At 43.3% G+C, this 24842-nt stretch overlaps 1 protein-coding gene across 1 annotated transcript in view; it reads right to left on the minus strand.

Annotated features, from left to right (window-relative positions):
* The window catches only part of RPS6KA6 (ribosomal protein S6 kinase A6), a 95440-nt gene that overhangs the window by 48688 nt on the left and 21910 nt on the right, over positions 1-24842 (minus strand). Inside the window, exons 2-6 of the mRNA XM_056538918.1 lie at positions 21735-21794; positions 18298-18414; positions 14382-14463; positions 9843-9923; positions 9474-9553 (exon numbers count right to left, since the gene is read on the minus strand). Of these exons, the coding sequence (XP_056394893.1) occupies positions 9474-9553; positions 9843-9923; positions 14382-14463; positions 18298-18414; positions 21735-21794 (420 nt within the window). The remainder of the gene's footprint in view (positions 1-9473; positions 9554-9842; positions 9924-14381; positions 14464-18297; positions 18415-21734; positions 21795-24842) is intronic.

Consider the following 24842-nt stretch of genomic DNA (forward strand, 5'->3'; position numbering starts at 1 on the left):
TCTCTTACAGAGATCTAAAAATACTCACGGTGCTGCGGTATTTGCCACAAATAATACAAGTCGAAATTGAGTAATGAGATCTCAGCGGCGGCGGCCGTAAGGAATGGTGGTGCCCCCTGCTGGTAACAGTATCACGGTAAATAATTCAATTATAACCCGCGAGGCAGCGACCTTTCAAAAGAAAAACACTTCAGAATCTAAATTCTACAAACATTTGTGTGTTACGGACAAGGACGAATTCTAGAAACAGCGAGGATCTCGCACACAGTTACAGGCGCCAAAAGACAAAGCATGATGGGAATATTAAATGGGCACAGTCAGATATATAAAAAAAAAACTTTATTTGTTGTACATCTTGGCAAAACAATAGTTTTTCTAATATACTTCTTTAAAAAATGTTCACATTTTATTAAAGAAAACAACCTTTTAAAATCCCACCACTAGGGGTCCTCATACCTCCTGGGACACTGATGAGTCCTAGAGCAGCATGAAAGTGTCCAAGGGTCATGGACACGAGATGGCTGATTGACAAGGCTAGAGGAGGAACACAGCCTGCAGCAACATTGCTGTAACACAGCGTTTTTACCAATCTCGTGCCTTCAGCTGTTGCAAAACTAAAACTCCAAGCATGCCTGGACAGTCAAAGGATGTCTGGGCATCAGGGAGTTGTAGTTTTGCAAAAGCTGTAGGCAAACAGCTGAAGGCAACACTGCTGTTAAAAAAGCAGTTATCCAAACACTGTACCTCCAACTATTCCAAAACTACAAGTCACAGCATAACAGGACTGACAAAGGATGACACACATGAATGACCTAGGAAGATGTAAGTTATACACTCACCATATTGTCTTTGGTGGTAGAGTACAGGCAATCTCCAATAATCATTGTGTGTGTGTGTGTGTGGTGTGTGTACAGCATAAATCCAGAGGGGAAAGGGTAACAGAGCAAGGCTGACAGGCTTTAAGAGCAGTGAGTCAGCAGAGTGAGGGATAGTGAGGAGTCACAACAGTGCAGGCAAGAGAAGGACACGCCTCCTCCCTTTGAGACAATTGAAGATACATTGAGCAGCTGTAATATGCAATTTTTTTTGTGAAATATCGGTGATAAATACAAAAAAATTACATGTACGTGATCAGGATGAGGTACTGAGTAACAACAGTTTTGTTCGTTTTTTGTTGGATCTGAGAGGTAGGATTTAACCCCTTAACAGGCTTAATACACTGTACTTCTGTAATAATGAAGTGTACTATATGTGCTATCAGTAAATCCCATGTGGAAGCCCCGTAGAGGGGACTAGGTGTATAAAAAAAATAATAAAAAGAAAAACAAAAACTAAAAATAATACCTAAAGGTTAATAAAGTAATTTAAAATATATTTATTATATAAACTTAGCAAAAATTGTGGTATTTCGTCACTGATAATTATACCAAAAAACAATAAAAGTCTTTCCCTGCAAAAAAAACAAGCATCCACCAAGCTCATTCTATAAAAAACACACATATACAATATATATATTAATAATTTATAATAACTTGATAACTTGCCCCACAAAAATCAAGAACCTCATATGGCTAAGCGCCTTAGTTCTAACGGGGTGTGGCATGGAAGATCACGGAGGTCAGCGGCGGGACCCCCGCGATCAGGCATCTTATCCTTTGGATAGGGGATAAGATGTCTTCACGCCGGAGTACCCCTTTAATATCTGTGAACCCAAGGGAAGCTGGGGTGACTCAGGGCGGCTCAGAGCCCATGTAATCATTGTGGGGGCCCATAGTGATGTCACAAGATGGGGGCACAAGTGTTTAGACAGAAGAGAGGCAATCAGATGGATGTTCAGGAGACCCATTAATGAACCACGACCAATCCGTAACATTCTACATGACAGAGGTCGCAGCAGATTTACACCGTGGACACGTGCGCAGGAGGAGATCTCCGTGTCCTGGATTACAACATGAATCATAGAGTCATCCAAACTGAGAGGAGGGATGTGGGCGGCTGAAGATCTTCTCCACATGGAGACTGCATATTAACTATTGAGTAATCAGATGCCGGGAGGACGACTCCATGATCTACATCTATACAGCATAAAGGGAGGACACAAAACTCATCACAACAACTCCCTCAATACCAGGAACCATAAAAGCTCCATCACATGTCTAAGTGCAACTGTATTATACTCCAGAGCTGCACTCACTATTCTGCTGGTAGAGTCACTGTGTACATACATTACATTACTTATCCTGTACTGATCCTGAGTTATATCCTGTATTATACTCCAGGGCTGTACTCACTATTCTGCTGGTGAGATCACTGTGTACATACATTACATTACTTATCCTGTACTGATCCTGAGTTATATCCTGTAGTATACTCCAGAGCTGTACTCACTATTCTGCTGGTGGGGTCACTGTGTACATACATTACATTACTTATCCTGTACTGATCCTGAGTTATATCCTGTATTATACTCCAGAGCTGCACTCACTATTCTGCTGGTGAGGTCACTGTGTACATACATTACATTACTTATCCTGTACTGATCCTGAGTGATATCCTGTATTATACCCCAGAGCTGTACTTACTATTCTGCTGGTGGGGTCACTGTGTACATACATTACATTACTTATCCCGTACTGATCCTGAGTTATATCCTGTATTATACCCCAGAGCTGTACTCACTATTCTGCTGGTGAGGTCACTGTGTACATACATTACATTACTTATCCTGTACTGATCCTGAGTTATATCCTGTATTATACTCCAGAGCTGTACTCACTATTCTGCTGGCGAGATCACTGTGTACATACATTACATTACTTATCCTGTACTGATCCTGAGTTATCTCCTGTATTATACTCCAGAGCTGTACTCACTATTCTGCTGGCGAGATCACTGTGTACATACATTACATTACTTATCCTGTACTGATCCTGAGTTATATCCTGTATTATACTCCAGAGCTGTACTCACTATTCTGCTGGTGAGGTCACTGTGTACATACATTACATTACTTATCCTGTACTGATCTTGAGTTATATATTGTATTATATTCCAGAGCTGTACTCACTATTCTGCTGGTGAGGTCACTGTGTACATACATTACATTACTTATCCTGTATTGATCCTGAGTTATATTCTGTTTTATACCCCAGAGCTGCACTCACTATTCTGCTGGTGAGGTCACTGTGTACATACATTACATTACTTATCCTGTACTGATCCTGAGTTATATCCTGTATTATACCCCAGAGCTGCACTCACTATTCTGCTGGTGAGGTCACTGTGTATATACATTACATTACTTATCCTGTACTGATGCTGAGTTATATCCTGTATTATACTCCAGAGCTGTACTCACTATTCTGCTGGTGAGGTCACTGCGTACATACATTACATTACTTATCCTGTACTGATCCTGAGTTATATCCTGTATTATACTCTAGAGCTGTACTCACTATTCTGCTGGTGAGGTCACTGTGTACATACATTACATTACTTATCCTGTACTGATCCTGAGTTATATCCTGTATTATACTCCAGAGCTGTACTCACTATTCTGCTGGTGAGGTCACTGTGTACATACATTACATTACTTATCCTGTACTGATCCTGAGTTATATCCTGTATTATACCCCAGAGCTGTACTCACTATTCTGCTGGTGAGGTCACTGTGCACATACATTACATTACTTATCCTGTACTGATCCTGATTATATCCTGTATTATACTCCAGAGCTGCACTCACTATTCTGCTGGTGGGGTCACTGTGTACGTACATTACTTATCCTGAGTCTCATCCTGTATCGCACTCTATACCTACACTCAATACTTATTGATCATCACTATTACTTATGGTTTAAATGGAAAGAGAGTTAAAGAGAAGAAATGACTGATCCCTATCTGCTCCTGTCTGCAGGGGGCATTGTGTCTTAAAGGGGTACTCCAGTGAAATTTTTTTTTTTCTTACATCAACTGGTTCCAGCACGTTAAACAGGTTTGTAAATTACTTCTATTTAAAAATCGTAATCCTTCCAGTACTTATCAGCTGCTGTATAATATAGAGGAAGTTCTTTTCTTTTTGAATTTCCTTTCTGTCTGACCACAGTGCTCTCTGCTGACACCTCTGTCCATGTCAGCAACTGTCCAGAGTAGGAACAAATCCCCAAAGCAAACCTCTCCTGCTCTGGACAGTTCCTGACATGGACAGAGGTGTCAGCAGAGAGCACTGTGGTCAGACAGAAAGTGAATTCAAAAAGAAAAGAACTTCCTGTGGATCATAACAGCAGCTGAAAAGTACTGGAAGGATTAAGATTTTTAAATAGAAGTAAGTTACAAATCTGTTTAACGTTCTGGCACCAGTTTATTTAAAAAAAGAAATGTTTTTCACCGGAGTACCCCTTTAAATCTAATGTCCTAATCTGCTGCTATCACAGGGGGATTTACACTCAGCGCACATTTCACTGTCTACAGCTGGTACCTATCACATGACAGTGACTGCGATGGTGGTGGGCGCTGCCTGGAAATCCCCCCCCCCCCCAACCAATGATCACCTGACTACACCATATGACGAGGGGCGCTGTCTGCAGCCCCTTTCCCTTGACCATCACATGCGGTAGTGCTGGGCGATATGACCAAAAATGAGTATCACGGTATTTTCCTAAAGTATCACGGTATTTCACTGTTTTGTTGTTTTTTTTTACATTGAGACTTGCATTGAGGTGACGAAGCGGAACTAAATGATCTGAACACTGGGGCAGTGGAGTACCCTTTTAAATAGATGTAACAAACAACCCTACAGCCTCCAGCTGTTGCAAAACTACAACTCCCAGCATGTTGGACTATATAGTAGTGTATAGTATAGGTCAGTGTTTCCCAACTAGGGGTGCCTCCAGCTGTTACAAAACTACAACTCCCAGCACGCCCGGACAGCCGTTGGCTGTCCGGGCATGCTGGGAGTTGTAGCTTTGCAAAAGCTGGAGGGCCTACTGTAGGTATAGTATATTATACAGACCCCTGTCCATCCCAGAACACTGACTCCCCTTCCCAGTTGCTGCAGGGACCGTCCAGGCAGGGTGGTCCGGGCCATCCATCCATCCTTCCTGTAGTGTCCGGCGGCATTCCGGGTGGAGGGTGAACCGGTCCGGGCTGTCCTTCTGCGGGGGTCCTCTTCTCCACTCCGGGCAGGCTCCGGCCTAGTAACGCTGCAGCGACGCACCTGACGTCACGGCGTCTATGCAGCGTACTAGGCCGGAGCCTGCCCGGAGTGGAGAAGAGGAGCCCCGGAGAAGAAGGACAGCCCGGACCGGTTCACCCTCCACCCGGAATGCTGCCGGACACTACAGGAAGGATGGATGGCCGGGACCAACCCCATTAAGGGTAAGTAAAATTTTTTTTTATTGACTCGGAGGGTGGGGGAGGGACCCGACCGGTATAGCGGTATGGGAAAAAATCCATACCGTGGGAGAAAAAAAAAAACGGTATCCGGTTCATACCGGTATACCGCCCAGCACTAACATGCAGTATTATTTCTTCCCTTCTACAGTAGAATCTCCCAATAGCGGACACTCACGGGGAATAAAAAAAAAAAAAGTGTCCCCGAGAGAGAGATGTCCCCTATTGGGAAAAAGGCTCAATATTCTTCCTAAATGACGGAATAATGTCCTGTAATTACCTATAAAACACAATAAAAGGGAATAGTACAGTAGAATGTCCCAGTGCTGTTTAATCTCCCTTTATACCCTCTGCCACCTTATTCCCCCGTGCATTGTGCCAAATTATCCCTCCCCTCCCTGTGCCATTTCATTCCCCCTTTATTACCCTCTGTGTAAATCCCCCCCCCCCCCCTTTATGAAGGGGCACAGGGGGATAAAGGGGAATGAAATGGCTCAGGGGGTAGTAAAGAGGGGGTGATGAATTTACACAAAGGGCAATAAAGAGGGAATAAAATAGCACAGAGGGGAGAACAAGAGGAAGTTATGTGGCACAGGGGGTAATAAAGGGGGATCATTTGGCACAGGGGAATAAAGTGGCACGGGGGGGGGGGGGATCAGGGAAGGAGGGCTGAAGGATGTGGCCGGGGACGTACAGAAGCAGGAGATCACTGTTTAAACATCAGTCTTCTGCTTGTGTGCTGGGGCGGGGGTGAAGCGGGGGCACCGGGGGCCTGGGCCTCTTACTGGCGTGTTGGCTGTACTGCCTGATGAAGGCATTATTGGGAGTGTTTTGTCCTCTATTGGGTGTGTTTTGTCCTCTATTGGGAGTGTTTTGTCCCCTATTGGGAGTGTTTTGTCCCCTATTGGGAGTGTTTTGTCCTCTATTGGGTGTGTTTTGTCCCCTATTGGGAGTGTTTTGTCCTCTATTGGGAGTGTTTTGTCCTCTATTGGGAGTGTTTTGTCCCCTCTATTGGGAGTGTTTTGTCCCCTCTATTGGGAGTGTTTTGTCCCCTCTATTGGGAGTGTTTTGTCCCCTATTGGGAGTGTTTTGTCCCCTATTGGGAGTGTTTTGTCCCCTATTGGGAGTGTTTTGTCCCCTATTGGGAGTGTTTTGACCCCTATTGGGAGTGTTTTGTCCCCTATTGGGAGTGTTTTGTCCCCTATTGGGAGTGTTTTGACCCCTATTGGGAGTGTTTTGTCCCCTATTGGGAGTGTTTTGTCCCCTATTGGGAGTGTTTTGTCCCCTCTATCGGGAGTGTTTTGTCCCCTCTATCGGGAGTGTTTTGTCCCCTCTATCGGGAGTGTTTTGTCCCCTCTATCGGGAGTGTTTTGTCCCCTCTATCGGGAGTGTTTTGTCCCCTCTATCGGGAGTGTTTTGTCCCCCTATCGGGAGTGTTTTGTCCCCCTATCGGGAGTGTTTTGTCCCCCTATCGGGAGTGTTTTGTCCCCCTATCGGGAGTGTTTTGTCCCCTCTATCGGGAGTGTTTTGTCCCCCTATCGGGAGTGTTTTGTCCCCCTATCGGGAGTGTTTTGTCCCCCTATCGGGAGTGTTTTGTCCCCCTATCGGGAGTGTTTTGTCCCCCTATCGGGAGTGTTTTGTCCCCCTATCGGGAGTGTTTTGTCCCCCTATCGGGAGTGTTTTGTCCCCCTATCGGAAGTGTTTTGTCCCCCTATCGGAAGTGTTTTGTCCCCCTATCGGAAGTGTTTTGTCCCCCTATCGGAAGTGTTTTGTCCCCCTATCGGAAGTGTTTTGTCCCCCTATCGGAAGTGTTTTGTCCCCCTATCGGAAGTGTTTTGTCCCCCTATCGGAAGTGTTTTGTCCCCCTATCGGAAGTGTTTTGTCCCCCTATCGGAAGTGTTTTGTCCCCCTATCGGAAGTGTTTTGTCCCCCTATCGGGAGTGTTCTGTCCCCTATTGGGAGTGTTCTGTCCTCCTATTGGGAGTGTTTTGTCCCCTATTGGGAGTGTTTTGTCCCCTATTGGGAGTGTTTTGTCCCCTATTGGGAGTGTTTTGTCCTCTATTGGGAGTGTTTTGTCCTCTATTGGGAGTGTTTTGTCCCCTATTGGGAGTGTTTTGTCCCCTATTGGGAGGCTGCAAATACATAAAGTCTTATGGGACTCTGCCGGGGAATTAAAAACTGTCCCCTATTGGGTGTTGTCCGCTAAGGGAGATTTTACTGTAGTTATAAATACTTTCTTCAATTATTCTCACAAATTTTAATTGAATTACAGGTAGGCCGCACTACTCACTTCTGATTATCGATTCATTACTGTCAGTATCACATCTACACAGACCATAAAAGAAAATAATTTCCTCTGTAGTATTCAGCAGCTAATAAGTACTGGAAGGAGTAAGATTTTTTTAATAGACGTAATTTACAAATCTACTGGTTTAGGGAAAAAAGAGAAACGAGGGAGAGCAACTTCTGTATACACGTGACACCAAAATTGGGGGACTGCAGCAGTTGTCAGGGTCCAGTTACTCCATAGTACCTGCGGAGTGCATGCGACCAGATGAAGTATCAATATACCAAAACAAGAGAATGTAGCATTCACTCACCGCATAAACGGCTACTAAGTTCCCGGCTGGAAGGGGTCACGGGTCAGCGTCTTCAGGACTTCAGGAGCGCTCAGAGCGCTCCTCAAGACGCTGACCCGTGACCCCTTCCAGCCGGGAACTTAGTAGCCGTTTATGCGGTGAGTGAATGCTACATTCTCTTGTTTTGGTAATTTACAAACCTGTTTAAAGGAGAACTACGGGATTGAAAAATGTATCCCCTATCCTAAGGATAGGATATAAGTTTCAGATCGCAGGGGGTCCGACCACTGGTGCCCCCCGCGATCTCCCGTACGGGGCCCGGCTCTCTGAATAAAAAGCGCGTGTCGACAACCGCACGAGGCGGCGGCTGACACGCGCCCTCCATTTACTGCTATGGGAGAGCCGAAGCGCTGCCTTCGGCAATTTCCGGCTCTCCCATAGCAGTGTATGGAGGGGGCGTTTCGGCCGCTGCTTCATGTGGTGGTCAACAGGCCCTCTCTAACCAGAGAGCCAGGGCCCCGTACGGGAGATCGCGGGGGGGGGGGGGGGGGCACCAGCGGTCGGACCCCCCGCGATCTGAAACTTATTCCCTATCCTTAGGATAGGGGATACATTTTTCAATCCCATAGTTCTTTAACTTTCTGGCACCAGTTGATTTAAAAAAAAAAAAAAAAAAAAGGGTTCCACCGGAGTACCTTTTTAAACATGGTCACCAAAGCCTAAACCTTGCATAAAGAACACACATATTGCTCATGGAGCCCCCCTTCTCCTGATAAACTGGATAACTGCCTACATAGCAAAACCCAACAGTGTTCTCCAAGCAGGGTGTCTGCAGCTGTAGACTATGACTTCCCATGTGCAGAATAAAAAGTGCCACTAACGTGTTTCATCCAGTTAGTGCCGGCATCATCAGGGGGCAATGCAATTAGTTATAGCAGTATTCCCCAACTAGTGTGCCTGCAGCTGTTGTGAAAAACATAACGAGCAACGTTCAGGTAAAATAGTCAAAACCATGTACATACAGAAGCATCCCAACGTGTTTCACCCAGTTAGTGCCGGGATCATCAGGGGGGCAATGCAATAAGTTATAGTAGTATTTCCCAACCAGTGTGCCTGCAGCTGTTGTAAAAACATAACGAGCAACGTTCAGGTAAAATAGTCAAAACCATGTACATAACAGAAGCATCCCAATGTGTTTCACCTAGATGGTGCAAGAATCATCCAGACAATGCAATTAGTTACAGCAGTGTTTCCCAAACAAAGTGGCTACGGATGTTGCAAAACTACAACTCCTAGCATGCTCGGACAGCCGAAGGCTGTCCGGGCATGCTGAGAGTTGTTGTTTTGCAACAGCTGGAGGCACTCTGGTCAGAAAACACTACCCTAACAATATTATTAGACGAAGTTCAACTCTCAGCAGTGCCTCCAGCTGTAAAAAGGGGGTGAGATGTCTGCACCCCATTACCAGGCTACGTGAACAATGGTATAAAAGCAGAGAGTTACCTCTTTGGATAATCGCGTGAAGACGTCACCTCCCCTGAGAAAATCCAGGATCAGGTATAATTTCCCTTCTGTCTGAAAGGCTGAAATAGATGGAAGGGAGACGATTATATCAGGGACCGAAATAGTCACAAGCTGAAAGGATCTCAGGTCACTTCATGAATACAATTATTATTGTGGCTTCTTCTATGCCCTTCTCTATATGGGGGAAGGGGCACCCGCTGTTTCTGCCTGTATTATCCAGCCCTGGTGCGTCAGCAGGGTAATGAAAACCGCTGGCGGCAGGGAGGTGACCGCATGACACCGAACTATACAGGGGCACAGGGTCCACCCCAATCAGATACAACCCAGGGGGCCAAACCAGTCACTTACCATAGTGCAACTTGACAATAAACGGATGATTCACTTCCACCAGGATGTCGCGCTCCATCTTTGTACGGACCCTGTCTCTGACTGAACGTGGAGCAGAGAAGAAAAACAGATGTGAAGAACACAATTCATAAAGTATCAATCCGTGACCCCAGGAGCTCACAATCTAATCTCCTATCACATACAATGTATCACTCCCATCATCCCTGACCACAGGAGCTCACAATCTAATCTCCTATCATACAATGTATCACTCCCATCATCCCTGACCCCAGGAGCTCACAATCTAATCTCCTATCATACAATGTATCACTCCCATCATCCCTGACCCCAGGAGCTCACAATCTAATCTCCTATCATACAATGTATCACTCCCATCATCCCTGACCCCAGGAGCTCACAATCTAATCTCCTATCATACAATGTATCACTCCCATCATCCCTGACCCCAGGAGCTCACAATCTAATCTCCTATCATACAATGTATCACTCCCATCATCCCTGACCCCAGGAGCTCACAATCTAATCTCCAATCACATACAATGTATCACTCCCATCATCCCTGACCCCAGGAGCTCACAATCTAATCTCCTATCACATACAATGTATCACTCCCATCATCCCTCACCCCAGGAGCTCACAATCTAATCTCCTATCATACAATGTATCACTCCCATCATCCCTGACCCCAGGAGCTCACAATCTAATCTCCTATCATACAATGTATCACTCCCATCATCCCTGACCCCAGGAGCTCACAATCTAATCTCCTATCATATACAATGTATCACTCCCATCATCCCTGACCCCCAGGAGCTCACAATCTAATCTCCTATCATACAATGTATCACTCCCATCATCCCTGACCCCAGGAGCTCACAATCTAATCTCCTATCACATACAATGTATCACTCCCATCATCCCTGACCCCAGGAGCTCACAATCTAATCTCCTATCATACAATGTATCACTCCCATCATCCCTGACCCCAGGAGCTCACAATCTAATCTCCTATCATACAATGTATCACTCCCATCATCCCTGACCCCAGGAGCTGACAATCTAATCTCCTATCACATACAATGTATAACTCCCATCATCCCTGACCCCAGGAGCTCACAATCTAATCTCCTATCACATACAATGTATCACTCCCATCATCCCTGACCCCAGGAGCTCACAATCTAATCTCCTATCATACAATGTATCACTCTCATCAACCCTGACCCCAGGAGATCACAATCTAATCTCCTATCACATACAATGTATCACTCCCATCATCCCTGACCCCAGAAGCTCACAATCTAATCTCCTATCACATACAATGTATCACTCCCATCATCCCTGACCCCAGGAGATCACAATCTAATCTCCTATCATACAATGTATCACTCCCATCATCCCTGACCCCAGAAGCTCACAATCTAATCTCCTATCACATACAATGTATCACTCCCATCATCCCTGACCCCAGGAGATCACAATCTAATCTCCTATCACATACAATGTATCACTCCCATCATGCCTGACCCCAGGAGCTCACAATCTAATCTCCTATCACATACAATGTATCACTCCCATCATCCCTGACCCCAGGAGATCACAATCTAATCTCCTATCATACAATGTATCACTCCCATCATCCCTGACCCCAGGAGCTCACAATCTAATCTCCTATCACATACAATGTATCACTCCCATCATCCCTGACCCCAGAAGCTCACAATCTAATCTCCTATCACATACAATGTATCACTCCCATCATCCCTGACCCCAGGAGCTTACAATCTAATCAATCACATACAATGTATCACTCCTATCATCCCTGACCCCAGGAGCTCACAATCTAATCTCCTATCATACAATGTATCACTCCCATCATCCCTGACCCCAGGAACTCACAATCTAATCTCCTATCATACAATGTATCACTCCCATCATCCCTGACCCCAGGAGCTCACAATCTAATCTCCTATCATACAATGTATCACTCCCATCATCCCTGACCCCAGGAGCTCACTATCTAATCTCCTATAACATACAATGTATCACTCCCATCATCCCTGACCCCAGGAGCTCACAATCTAATCTCCTATCATACAATGTATCACTCCCATCATCCCTGACCCCAGGAGCTCACAATCTAATCTCCTATCACATACAATGTATCACTCCCATCATCCCTGACCCCAGGAGCTCACAATCTAATCTCCTATCATACAATGTATCACTCCCATCATCCCTGACCCCAGGAGCTCACAATCTAATCTCCTATCATACAATGTATCACTCCCATCATCCCTGACCCCAGGAGCTCACAATCTAATCTCCTATCACATACAATGTATCACTCCCATCATCCCTGACCCCAGGAGCTCACAATCTAATCTCCTATCATACAATGTATCACTCCCATCATCCTGACCCCAGGAGCTCACAATCTAATCTCCTATCACATACAATGTATCACTCCCATCATCCCTGACCCCAGGAGCTCACAATCTAATCTCCTATCACATACAATGTATCACTCCCATCATCCCTGACCCCAGGAGATCACAATCTAATCTCCTATCACATACAATGTATCACTCCCATCATCCCTGACCCCAGGAGCTCACAATCTAATCTCCTATCACATACAATGTATCACTCCCATCATCCCTGACCCCAGGAGCTCACAATCTAATCCATCACATACAATGTATCACTCCCATCATCCCTGACCCCAGGAGCTCACAATCTAATCTCCTATCACATACAATGTATCACTCCCATCATCCCTGACCCCAGGAGCTCACAATCTAATCTCCAATCACATACAATGTATGACTCTCATCATCCCTGACCCCAGGAGATCACAATCTAATCTCCTATCATACACTGTATCACTCCCATCATCCCTGACCCCAGGAGCTCACAATCTAATCTCCTATCACATACAATGTATCACTCCCATCATCCCTGACCCCAGGAGATCACAATCTAATCTCCTATCACATACAATGTATCACTCCCATCATCCCTGACCCCAGGAGCTCACAATCTAATCTCCTATCATACAATGTATCACTCCCATCATTCCTGACCCCAGGAGATCACAATCTAATCTCCTATCATACAATGTATCACTCCCATCATCCCTGACCCCAGGAGCTCACAATCTAATCTCCTATCATACAATGTATCACTCCCATCATCCCTGACCCCAGGAGCTCACTATCTAATCTCCTATCATACAATGTATCACTCCCATCATCCCTGACCCCAGGAGCTCACTATCTAATCTATCATATACAATGTATCACTCCCATCATCCCTGACCCCCGGAGCTCACAATCTAATCTCCTATCATACAATGTATCACTCCCATCATCCCTGACCCCAGGAGCTCACAATCTAATCTCCTATCATACAATGTATCACTCCCATCATCCCCGACCCCAGGAGCTCACAATCTAATCTCCTATCACATACAATGTATCACTCCCATCATCCCTGACCCCAGGAGATCACAATCTAATCTCCTATCATACAATGTATCACTCCCATCATCCCTGACCCCAGGAGCTCACAATCTAATCTCCAATCACATACAATGTATGACTCTCATCATCCCTGACCCCAGGAGATCACAATCTAATCTCCTATCATACACTGTATCACTCCCATCATCCCTGACCCCAGGAGCTCACAATCTAATCTCCTATCACATACAATGTATCACTCCCATCATCCCTGACCCCAGGAGATCACAATCTAATCTCCTATCACATACAATGTATCACTCCCATCATCCCTGACCCCAGGAGCTCACAATCTAATCTCCTATCATACAATGTATCACTCCCATCATTCCTGACCCCAGGAGATCACAATCTAATCTCCTATCATACAATGTATCACTCCCATCATCCCTGACCCCAGGAGCTCACAATCTAATCTCCTATCATACAATGTATCACTCCCATCATCCCTGACCCCAGGAGCTCACTATCTAATCTCCTATCATACAATGTATCACTCCCATCATCCCTGACCCCCGGAGCTCACAATCTAATCTCCTATCATACAATGTATCACTCCCATCATCCCTGACCCCAGGAGCTCACTATCTAATCTATCACATACAATGTATCACTCCCATCATCCCTGACCCCAGGAGCTCACAATCTAATCTCCTATCACATACAATCTATCACTCCCATCATCCCTGACCCCAGGAGCTCACAATCTAATCTCCTATCACATACAATCTATCACTCCCATCATCCCTGACTTTAGGAGCTCATAATCCGGTGTTTTCCAAACAGTGTGTCTCCAGCTGTTGCAAATCTACAACCCCCAGCATGCCCGGACAGCCGAAGGCTGTCCGGGCATGCTAGGAGTTGTAGTTTTGCAACAGCTGGAGACACACTGTTTGGAAATCACTGTCTAATCTAACCTCCATCTCTGAATGTATGACTCCCATCACCTCCTGCACTTGGATTAGTGTGTGTATGCACTAAGCGTACTCATTGGCCGTGACCTTTGCCCTCTCACCTTTCAGGGACGCCTTTTTCAACACTTTCATTGCATACAGTTGTCCGGCGTCCGGCCCCACAATTTTCCTCACAAGAAATACCTTAAAAGGAACAAAACAAATACATCACAATAACCCTGCTCTAATAGCATCAGCTAACGTAACATGTCACATGACCCTGACCGCACCAAGCGCCTCAAGTCTGGATTAAGTTGAATGAAGCACTCCAAGATTTTATTTTTTCCTTATATAATGCAGCATAGGATATTATTAGAGAATAACGTAGAGGTTCTTGTATATGCCCTGTGCTTACCTGTTTTAGCCGATGTGGCAGGCATACGTTTTTAGCCATACTGATTCTATTTCAAAACAGAACTGATTTTCTAATGCTGCCTACATTTCCCATGCATCTTATGGTTTTGCAAAAAAAGAGTGGGTGGAGTTTAATCAGTGCAATTAATCTAATAAATCCTACCTGATCACATGACTATTCCCCAGCAACCAGAAGCCTAGACTGCTAAGACTCAAATATGTTGGCGTCAGTTCACATCTTGTGCAGTTTTGATGCGTTTTCTTATTCAAAGTTTGTTTTTAAGAGCACTATTGTGATAAACAATATACAAAAAGAGCTGATGGGGAGGTGTATATATACTGATCCCAAAGAGATAGCAACAGTATACAGATAGAGCTGGAGGGGAGGTGTATAACTACTATATATCCTGATCCCATAGAGATAGCAGCAGTATACAGATAGAGCCTCAGGGGAGGTGTATAACTACTATATATCCCGATCCCATAGAGATAGCAGCAGTATACAGATAGAGCTGAAGGGGAGGTGTATAACTACTATATATCCCTATCCCATAGAGATAGCAGCAGTATACAGATAGAGCTGAAGGGGAGGTGTATAACTACTATATATCCTGATCCCATAGAGATAGCAGCAGTATACAGATAGAGCTGAAGGGGAGGTGTATAACTACTATATATCCTGATCCTATAGAGATAGCAGCAGTATACAGATAGAGCTGGAGGAGAGGTGTATAACTACTATATATCCTGATCCCATAGAGATAGCAGCAGTATACAGATAGAGCTGGAGGGGAGGTGTATAACTACTATATATACTGATCCCAAAGTGATAGCAGCAGCAGTATACTGATAGAGCCTCAGGGGAGGTGTATAGCTACTATATATCCTGATCCCATAGAGATAGCAGCAGTATACAGATAGAGCTGGAGGGGAGGTGTATAACTACTATATATACTGATCCCAAAGTGATAGCAGCAGCAGTATACTGATAGAGCTGAAAGGGGAGGTGTATAACTACTATAAATATTCTGACCCCATAGAGATACCAGGAGCAGTATACAGATAGAGCTGGACTTGTACTATAAAACAACAATGTTAATGATCCAGAATGAAAAAAAAAAAAGGCAAGAATTGCTCATTTTTGATCAAAAATATTGTACCAATAAAAAGTACAGCTTGCCTGGCAAAACATAAGCCTGACACAATGCGATCAGACAAAAAATAAAATAAGTTATGGTTGACATGGAAAAAAAACAAAAAGGGAAAAAAAATAAGAATTTTGTTGTGAAAAGGAAAAAGAACATAAAAAGTGATATTTAATTGGGTATCATCATAATCGTACTGACCCACAGAATAAAGATAACATCATTTTTAATTTGAAACAATGGCAGAAATTTTCCATGATCATCTGGAAAAGGGGGCGTGGTGGAAAAAAAGGGGGCGTGTCACCGAAATTAAAACAAAAAATCAAAACATATTTACTAAGGTTTACACTAAAAATGTGGTGGATTTGAGCTGAGGAAAACCCGGCAGATCAGAGCATGTGTATAAAAAATAAATAAATAAAAAGAAATTAAATAAAAAAGCAAAATGGAGGAAAAAAAAAGTGCAAAATGTAGGGAAACCTTAGTAAATACTGGGTGGGGGAGGGGGAATTGTAGGGAATTAAAACCCACAAAGTAAACAACACATAAAAATAAAAACAAAATACAACAACCTGGGGTGCTTCTTTAACCCCTTATGGACTCCTTTTTCCATTTTTGCACTTTCGTTTTTTCCTCCTTACCTTTTAACAATCATAACTCTTTCAATTTTGCACCTAAAATTCCATATTTTGGCTTATTTTTTGCGCCACCAATTCTACTTTACAGTGACATTAGTCATTTTACCAAAAAATCCACGGTGAAACGGAAAAAAAATTCATTGTGCGACAAAATTTAAGAAAAAATGCCATTTTGTAACTTTTTGGGGCTTCCGTTTCTACGAAGTACATTTTTGGGTAAAAATTACACCTTTATTCTGTAGGTCCATAAAATTAAAATGATCCCCTACTTATATAGGTTTGATTTTGTCGGACTTCTGGAAAAAATCAACTACATGCAGGAAAATTTATACGTTTAAAAATGTCATCTTCTGACCCCTATAACTTTTTTATTTTTCTGCGTACGGGGCGGTATGAGGGCTCATTTTTTGTGCCGTGATCTGAAGTTTTTAGCGGTACCATTTTTGTATTGATCGGACTTTTTGATCGCTTTTTATTTATTTCTTCATTATATAAAAAGTGACCAAAAATACACAATTTTGGAATTTTTTTTGCGCATACGCCATTGACCGTGCGGTTTAATTAATGATATATTTTTATAGATCTGACATTTTCGCACGTGGCGACACCACATGTTTATTTTTATTTACCCAGTTTTTTTTTTTTTTTTTAATGGGAAATGGGGGGTGATTCAAACATTTATTAGGGAATGGGTTAAATGATCTTTATTAACTTTTGTTTCACACCTTTTTTTTTTGCAATGTTATAGCTCCCCCTAGTGGCTATAGCACTGCACACCGATCTTCTACACAGATCACTGCCATGCATTAACATGGCAATGATCAGTGTTATCGGCCGTCGATTGCTCAAGCCTGGATTTCAGGCTTTGAGCAATCAATCGCCAATCGGACGCGCCGGAGGCAGGTAACGGACCCTCCGCTTGCGTTTTAGCTGATCGAAACATTGCGATTTCACCGCGATGGTCCTGATCAGCCCGCCTGAGCTGCCGGGAGTGAATTTTTGTGACTTTAGATGCGGCAATCAACATTGAACGCCGCGTCTAAAGCGTTAATAGCGCGCGGCACAACAATCGGTGCTATAAGCCCAGGGTCTCGGCTTTCACTAGCAGCCGGGACCATCTCGATATGACCCCGCGTTATAGACCGGGACCAGGGCGTACAGGTACGCCCTGCGTCCTTAAGAGGTTAAAGTGGTACTCCGACAAAATAAAAGGATAGGGGATAAGATGTCTGATAACGGGGACCCCCACGATCTCCAGGCCGGCGTCGGCGGCGTACGGAACACGTAGGCTTGGAGCCTTTGTGTTCGTGACGCCACGCCCCCTCCATTCATGCCTATGGGAGGAGGCGTGACGGCTACTACGTAGCCGTCACGCCTCCTCCCATAGTCATGAATGGGGGGGGGATGGCTGCTGTAGTCGCCAGTCATCCGGCACGGAGCGGAGTTTGCTCTGTGCACGGATGACTAGGGTGGTGCACCGGAGATCTCCAGCGATCCTTTGGATAGGAGGTACAATGTTTTTCGGTGGAGTAGCCCTTTAAAGGTTACAATACGGAAGGTAAATTTTAAGAATCCAGTTGACAATGCGGCAGAAGACAGATACACAATTTGCCGGTCTTGTATTTGTGTTATAAATCCTATAGGTTGCGGTTTTGTTTGCGGCTTTTCCACAAATGGAATGAAAACTATAAAATACGGTAAGAAACAAGGACAGCGTTCGCCATGGCCGGAGTGACAATGATAGCTTCAACCACATGCATTGTGTTTACCGCTACCTATCTGCTGCCGCCGACCCCGGGTGAGAGCAGAGATAGTACCGGATTGTGTAGGAATACACTTACCTTTCCGAAAGATCCCTGACCCAGGACCTTCAGCAGCTCGAACTGCGCGGGGTCGGCCTTCTCACATCCTTCCTTCACATGGTGGGTGATGGGGATCTCTTTGATGTTTCCTTCATCCTGGGGAGACAGAAGTGCAAGATGATCAGACACGATACGAGGTTAAGTGTCTTTAACCTACTCCTGGAATTAAAGGGGTACTCCCGTGGAAAACTTTTTTTTTTTTATCAACTGGTGCCAGAAAGTTAAACAGATTTGTAAATCACTTCTATTAAAAAAAAATCTTAATCCTTCCAGTACTTTTTAGGGGCTGTATACTAAAGAGAAATCCAAAAAAGAAATGCATTTCCTCTGATGTCATGACCACAGTGCTCTCTGCTCACCTCTGCTGTCCATTTTAGGAACTGTTCAGAGGAGAAGAAATTCTCCATAGGAAACATATGCTGCTCTGAACAGTTCCTAAAATGGACAGCAGAGGTCAGCAGAGAGCACTGTGGTCATGACATCAGAGGAAATGCATCTCTTTTTTGGATTTCTCTTTAGTATACAGCCCCTAAAAAGTACTGGAAGGATTAAGATTTTTTAATAGAAGTGATTTACAAATCTGTTTAACTTTCTGGCACAAGTTGATTTAAAAAAAAAAAAAAAAAAAATATATAAAAAAAAAGTTTTCCACGGTAGTACCCCTTAATGATGTAGATCAGAGGTCCGCAACCCAGTACTCAAGCCCCACACTAACAATTCCAGATTTTATTTTTTCCCTGTTTTAGTCCAATGGAGTAACAAAAAAAAAAAACAGAATGTTGGTGGGCCTTGAGGACAGGGTTGGGGACCTCTGATATAGATGATTTAGTGAGAGACAAAACCACTGAAGGGAAGGTAGAATACAATCAGATGGCCGTCCATCTCCACCAAAACAATTATGGTTCACAGAGTGGGGTCCCTGAGGACGGCCTATGTGCTAAAAAAAAAAAAAAACTAAAAAACATAAGCCCACAGCTTAACCAGCAACAATATCACCCAGTGCAAGGTACAGGAAAAATAAACAGAACCATGTACTGAAACATCTCGACGTGTTTCACCTGGATGCTGCCAGGATCATCAGGGGACAATGCAATTAGATATGGTAGTGTTTTCAACCAGTGTGCCTCTAGCTGTTGCACAACACTCAGGCCCTGACTGATCAAAGCTTTTCATATATCTCTAGCACAATATTTCCCAACCAGAGTGCCTCCAGCTGTTGCAAAACTGCAACTCCTAGCATTCCTGGAAGGCATTTGGCTGTCCGGGCATGCTGGGAGTTGTAGTTTTGCAACACCTGGAGGCACACTGGTTGGGAAACACTGCTCTGAGGACATCATACTTCAAGTTTCAGCTCCAAGGAGGAAAACTGTTGTACATGGGCCCCTCTGCATACACTACTCTCCTTGTGGACCTACAGTCGGAGAAGAGTGCTGTGTGCATGGACATGCTGGGAGTTGTAGTTTTGAAACAGCTGGAGGCACACTGATTGGAAAACACTACTCTTAGCTCAAGGAAAGGGCAATTCTTTAGCCATGGTTCCCTAGAGGTTTCCTCCGCAGGGGGGTTTCTGGGCATGCTGGGGGGTTGTAATTTTGCAACACCTGGAGGCACCCAAGTTGGGAAACATTGTCCTAGAGAGATCTGAAAAGTTTTGATCAGTCAGGGTCTGAGTTTTCAGACCCCAATCGATTGCTAAAATTAGCAAGGAGAGAAGCATGATCATGAGCACTTCTCTTCCCGGCGCTCTCGGTGCCGGTGGTCTGGCCATTCTCATTGACTTACATTGTAAGTCAGTCACGTGGCATAAAACCGGGAGAGCACGTACTAAGTACAACTATTAGAACAATTCTGGCTCACAGAGTAATGTCCCCAAACAGGGGACGGCCCTCTATGTCCTAAGAAAATTAGATAAAAAAACACAAGCTCACAGTTTAAATCGGTAACAATATCACCCAGTGAAAGGTACAGGTAAAATAAAAAGAACCATGTACAAAACTCAAATGTCCCAACGTGTTTCACCCGGATGGTGCAGGGATAATCAGGGGACAATGCAATTTGTTATAGCAGTGTTTTTTGTTTTTCAACCAGTGTGCCTACAACTCTACAACTACCAGCATGCCCAGATAGCCAAAAGGCTGTCCGGGCATATCGAGAGTAGTAGCTATGCAACAGCTGGGGGAACACTGGTTTGGAAACAATGAGATATAGGAACCCTGGACCTTGTATATGGTTTTGTATATTCTACCTGCACTTTGATAAAGTGACATCGGCATTGACCGCACACTTGGCCCTTGTCAGGCATACATTCCTGCTTGGTCTTGAATAGTCGACTTATTTTGACGTATCCCTTATTTTGAAGGGTCACGTATGGTTAACATCTTAATTTATCTCTCCATCAAAGTTATGTTTTATTATTATTATGCAAAGGTAAATTTGTTGTTTGGTGGGCAAAGTTATTATCAATATCTCCAATTTCTTTTTAGTGTCATTGTCACTTTAACCATGTTCTGGGGTCCTCAAAAAGGAAATGGCCCTCTATGTTGTAAAAAAAACTAAAACAAAAAAAGACGAAACACAAAAAAAACACACAAGCCCACAGTTTAATCAGTAACAATATCACCGAGTGAAAGGGACAGGTAAAATAAACAGAAATGAAACGTCCCAACATGTTTCACCCAGATGGTGCTGGAATCATCAGGGGAAAATGCAATTAGTTATAGCAGAGTTTTTCCAACCAGTGTGCCTGTAGCTGTTGAAAAGCTACAACTTCCAGCATGCCCGGACAGCTGAACGGGCATGCTGGGAGATGTATTTTTGAATCAGCTTGAGCCACACTGGTTTGGAAACACCGAGTTATGGGGTTCCGTATATTCTACCTCCATTTTGATAAAGTGATATTGCCATTGAACGTACACTTGGTCCTAGTCAGGCATATGTTCCTGTTTTTCTAAAAAATAAACAGAACCGAATACAGAACTGAAACATCCCGACATATTTCACCTGGATGGTGCTGGGATCACCAGGGGACAATACAATTATTTATAGCAGTTTCCAAACCAGTGTTCCTCCAGCTGTTCCAAAACTACAATTCCCAGCATGCTAAAAGTTTTGATTAGTTCGGAGTGTCAGTGCTGAGACCCTCATAGAACCGGAGAACAATCAGGGATAAACGTTTAATAGGCACTTTACTGCCTGGCTTTTAGTTTGTCTCGCTGCCCCATAAACATATAATGGAGAAGCGAGACAAAGCCGAGAAACGCTCTTATCCCATTTGTAGGCTGCGGTTGTGGTCATAATACCAGCCGTTATGTGTTACTTACCTATAACTGGAGCAATATGGTGACCTTCTGTAACATATAACAAAAACCTTCCCAATATAACAGAATAATGCGAAGTATCAGAGGAACGAAACTCACATAAGGAAGTAAGGACTCCCCTTCATCCATCGGCTCATCAATCATCTTCACACCATTTACCTAGAAAACACAATCATAAAAGACAATAAAAATAAAAGACAAAATGAAGACTTAATAAAATATCTAATAAATCAGGAGACCAGCAAGAGATACATCCTCCAGGACAACAGCAATAACCACAATAAAAACACCATCATCTGCCGGCGCTGTAGACACTATATTCACCTTCATGTTACGGTCATCAGATACAACTTCTGACATAATCTGATCGACTGTACAACATTACTGTAACACAGCAGAGCTCGTTCTATACGTTCTTATCTTTATTGTGTAACAAATACAGCAAAAAGGTTATAATAATAAAGGATATAACACAGGATCAGTACAGGATAAGTAATGTAATGTATGTACACAGTGACCTCACCAGCAGAATAGTGAGTACAGCTCTGGAGTATAATACAGGATATAACTCAGGATCAGTACAGGATAAGTAATGTAATGTATGTACATAGTGACCTCACCAGCAGAATAGTGAGTACAGCTCTGGAGTATAATACAGGATATAACTCTGGATCAGTACAGGAAAAGTAATGTAATGTATGTACACAGTGACCTCACCAGCAGAATAGTGAGTACAGCTCTGGAGTATAATACAGGATATAACTCAGGATCAGTACAGGATAAGTAATGTAATGTATGTACACAGTGATCTCATCAGCAGAATAGTGAGTACAGCTCTGGAGTATAATACAGGATATAACTCAGGATCAGTACAGGATAAGTAATGTAATGTATGTACACAGTGACCTCACCAGCAGAATAGTGAGTACAGCTCTGGGGTATAATACAGGATATAACTCAGGATCAGTATAGGATAAGTAATGTAATGTATGTACACAGTGACCTCACCAGCAGAATAGTGAGTACAGCTCTGGAGTATAATACAGGATATAACTCAGGATCAGTACAGGATAAGTAATGTAATGTATGTACACAGTGACCTCACCAGCAGAATAGTGAGTACAGCTCTGGAGTATAATACAGGATATAACTCAGCATCAGTACAGGATAAGTAATGTAATGTATGTACACAGTGACCTCACCAGCAGAATAGTGAGTACAGCTCTGGTGTATAATACAGAATATAACTCAGGATCAGTACAGGATAAGTAATGTAATGTATGTACACAGTGACCTCACCAGCAGAATAGTGAGTACAGCTCTGGAGTATAATACAGGATATAACTCAGGATCAGTACTGGATAAATAATGTAATGTATGTACACAGTGACCTCACCAGCAGAATAGTGAGTACAGCTCTGGAGTATAATACAGGATATAACTCAGGATCAGTACAGGATAAGTAATGTAATGTATGTACACAGTGACCTCACCAGCAGAATAGTGAGTGCAGCTCTGGAGTATAATACAGGATATAACTCAGGATCAGTACTGGATAAGTAATGTAATGTATGTACACAGTGATCTCACCAGCAGAATAGTGAGTACAGCTCTGGAGTATAATACAGGGTATAACTCAGGATCAGTACTGGATAAGTAATGTAATGTATGTACACAGTGATCTCACCAGCAGAATAGTGAGTGCAGCTCTGGAGTATAATACAGGATATAACTCAGGATCAGTACAGGATAAGTAATATAATGTATTTACACAGTGACCCCACCAGCAGAATAGTGAGTACAGCTCTGGAATATAATACATGGTAAGTAATGTATGTACACAGTGACCCCACCAGCAGAATAGTGAGTACAGCTCTTGAGTATAATACATGGTAAGTAATGTATGTACACAGTGACTTTGGGGTGTATGAGGTTCATTCTCTATATAGACTGTATAATGGTGATCAGAGGTGACGGGTCTTTGAGTGTATATAAAGGTAACCTGTGTGTCAGTGCAGGAGATTTAGGGGTCACTGATCCAGGGTTCACATATAAATGAATCATAAAATCCCCTTCGGTGCTGGAGCCAGGGACACGTCTTTAGGGGAAGGTTGCGCTGAGCTGGAAGCAGATACAGAGATGATCTCATACTGCAGAGACTGAGGGGAACGTCACAGGACATCTCTCCAGTCCCGATAATCAATGGGATCACAAAAGACTCAATAATCCATTACACGTAAAGAAAAAAAAAGGGCCATTGCAAAAATGAATGTATGAGACATAACTGCTGTGTTATTAGTGATGCAGGCGGCCAAAAGAGAGAACTGGACTGTCCTATCAGCCGTGTTATCTGCAGATCCGGGGAACGATTCAGGAGCAATACAAGACTTTTTTTCCGTTGTTTCTGTTTAAATACTTTTCTTGTATTCTGATGCCGCCATTAACCCTTTCATATGATTACCACATCTAAAGTATTAGGGCGACGTACAGAAACCCATCAGTCTGATAAGTCAAGATGGCCACCGGAGGTCTCTTCATCTGCTTCCAGCGCAACTCAGGTGATACTTTTCTATGGTCTGCCTTTGGCCAGACCAGAGAAGAAGATTGCAGATTACACTGATCAGTGTTATGCCTATGCACTGCACTGAATAGCATTAGCAATCGAAAGATTGCTATAAATAGTCATTAAGAGATGTAAATAAAATAAAAAATAAGAAAAGTGAATATGCTCCTCTCCCAATAAAAAAAATGAAATCTTCCCCTATTTAAAATAAAAAATGAAAAAGAAATGAATCAACATATTTGATATTGTCGTCTGGGAAATGTCAGATTTATTAAAATATAATGTCAATGATCCCGTCCGGTGAACGGCGTAAACCTAAAAAAATACCAAAGTCCAAAATTGCTTATTTTTGGTTACATCTTAGAAAAAAGGAACAAAAAGTGATCAAAAAGTCACAGATCCTCAAAGGGCTACAAATGAAAACTTTAGATCAGTGCACAAAAAATTAGCCCTCAAAGAGCCCCATATACGGAGACATAAAAAAGTTATAGGGGGCTAGATTTGGGCAATTTTAAACAAACTTATTTTGCTATATATACTATATTTATAAGCAGTACAATAATAGTGAAGCCTGTAAATTTGGGTATTGTTTTAATCATATTGAGCCACAAAATAAAGAGGACACGTCAGTTTTACCATAAAGT

The sequence above is a fragment of the Hyla sarda genome, chromosome 9 (assembly GCF_029499605.1).
Source record: "Hyla sarda isolate aHylSar1 chromosome 9, aHylSar1.hap1, whole genome shotgun sequence".
Classification (NCBI taxonomy): domain Eukaryota; kingdom Metazoa; phylum Chordata; class Amphibia; order Anura; family Hylidae; genus Hyla; species Hyla sarda.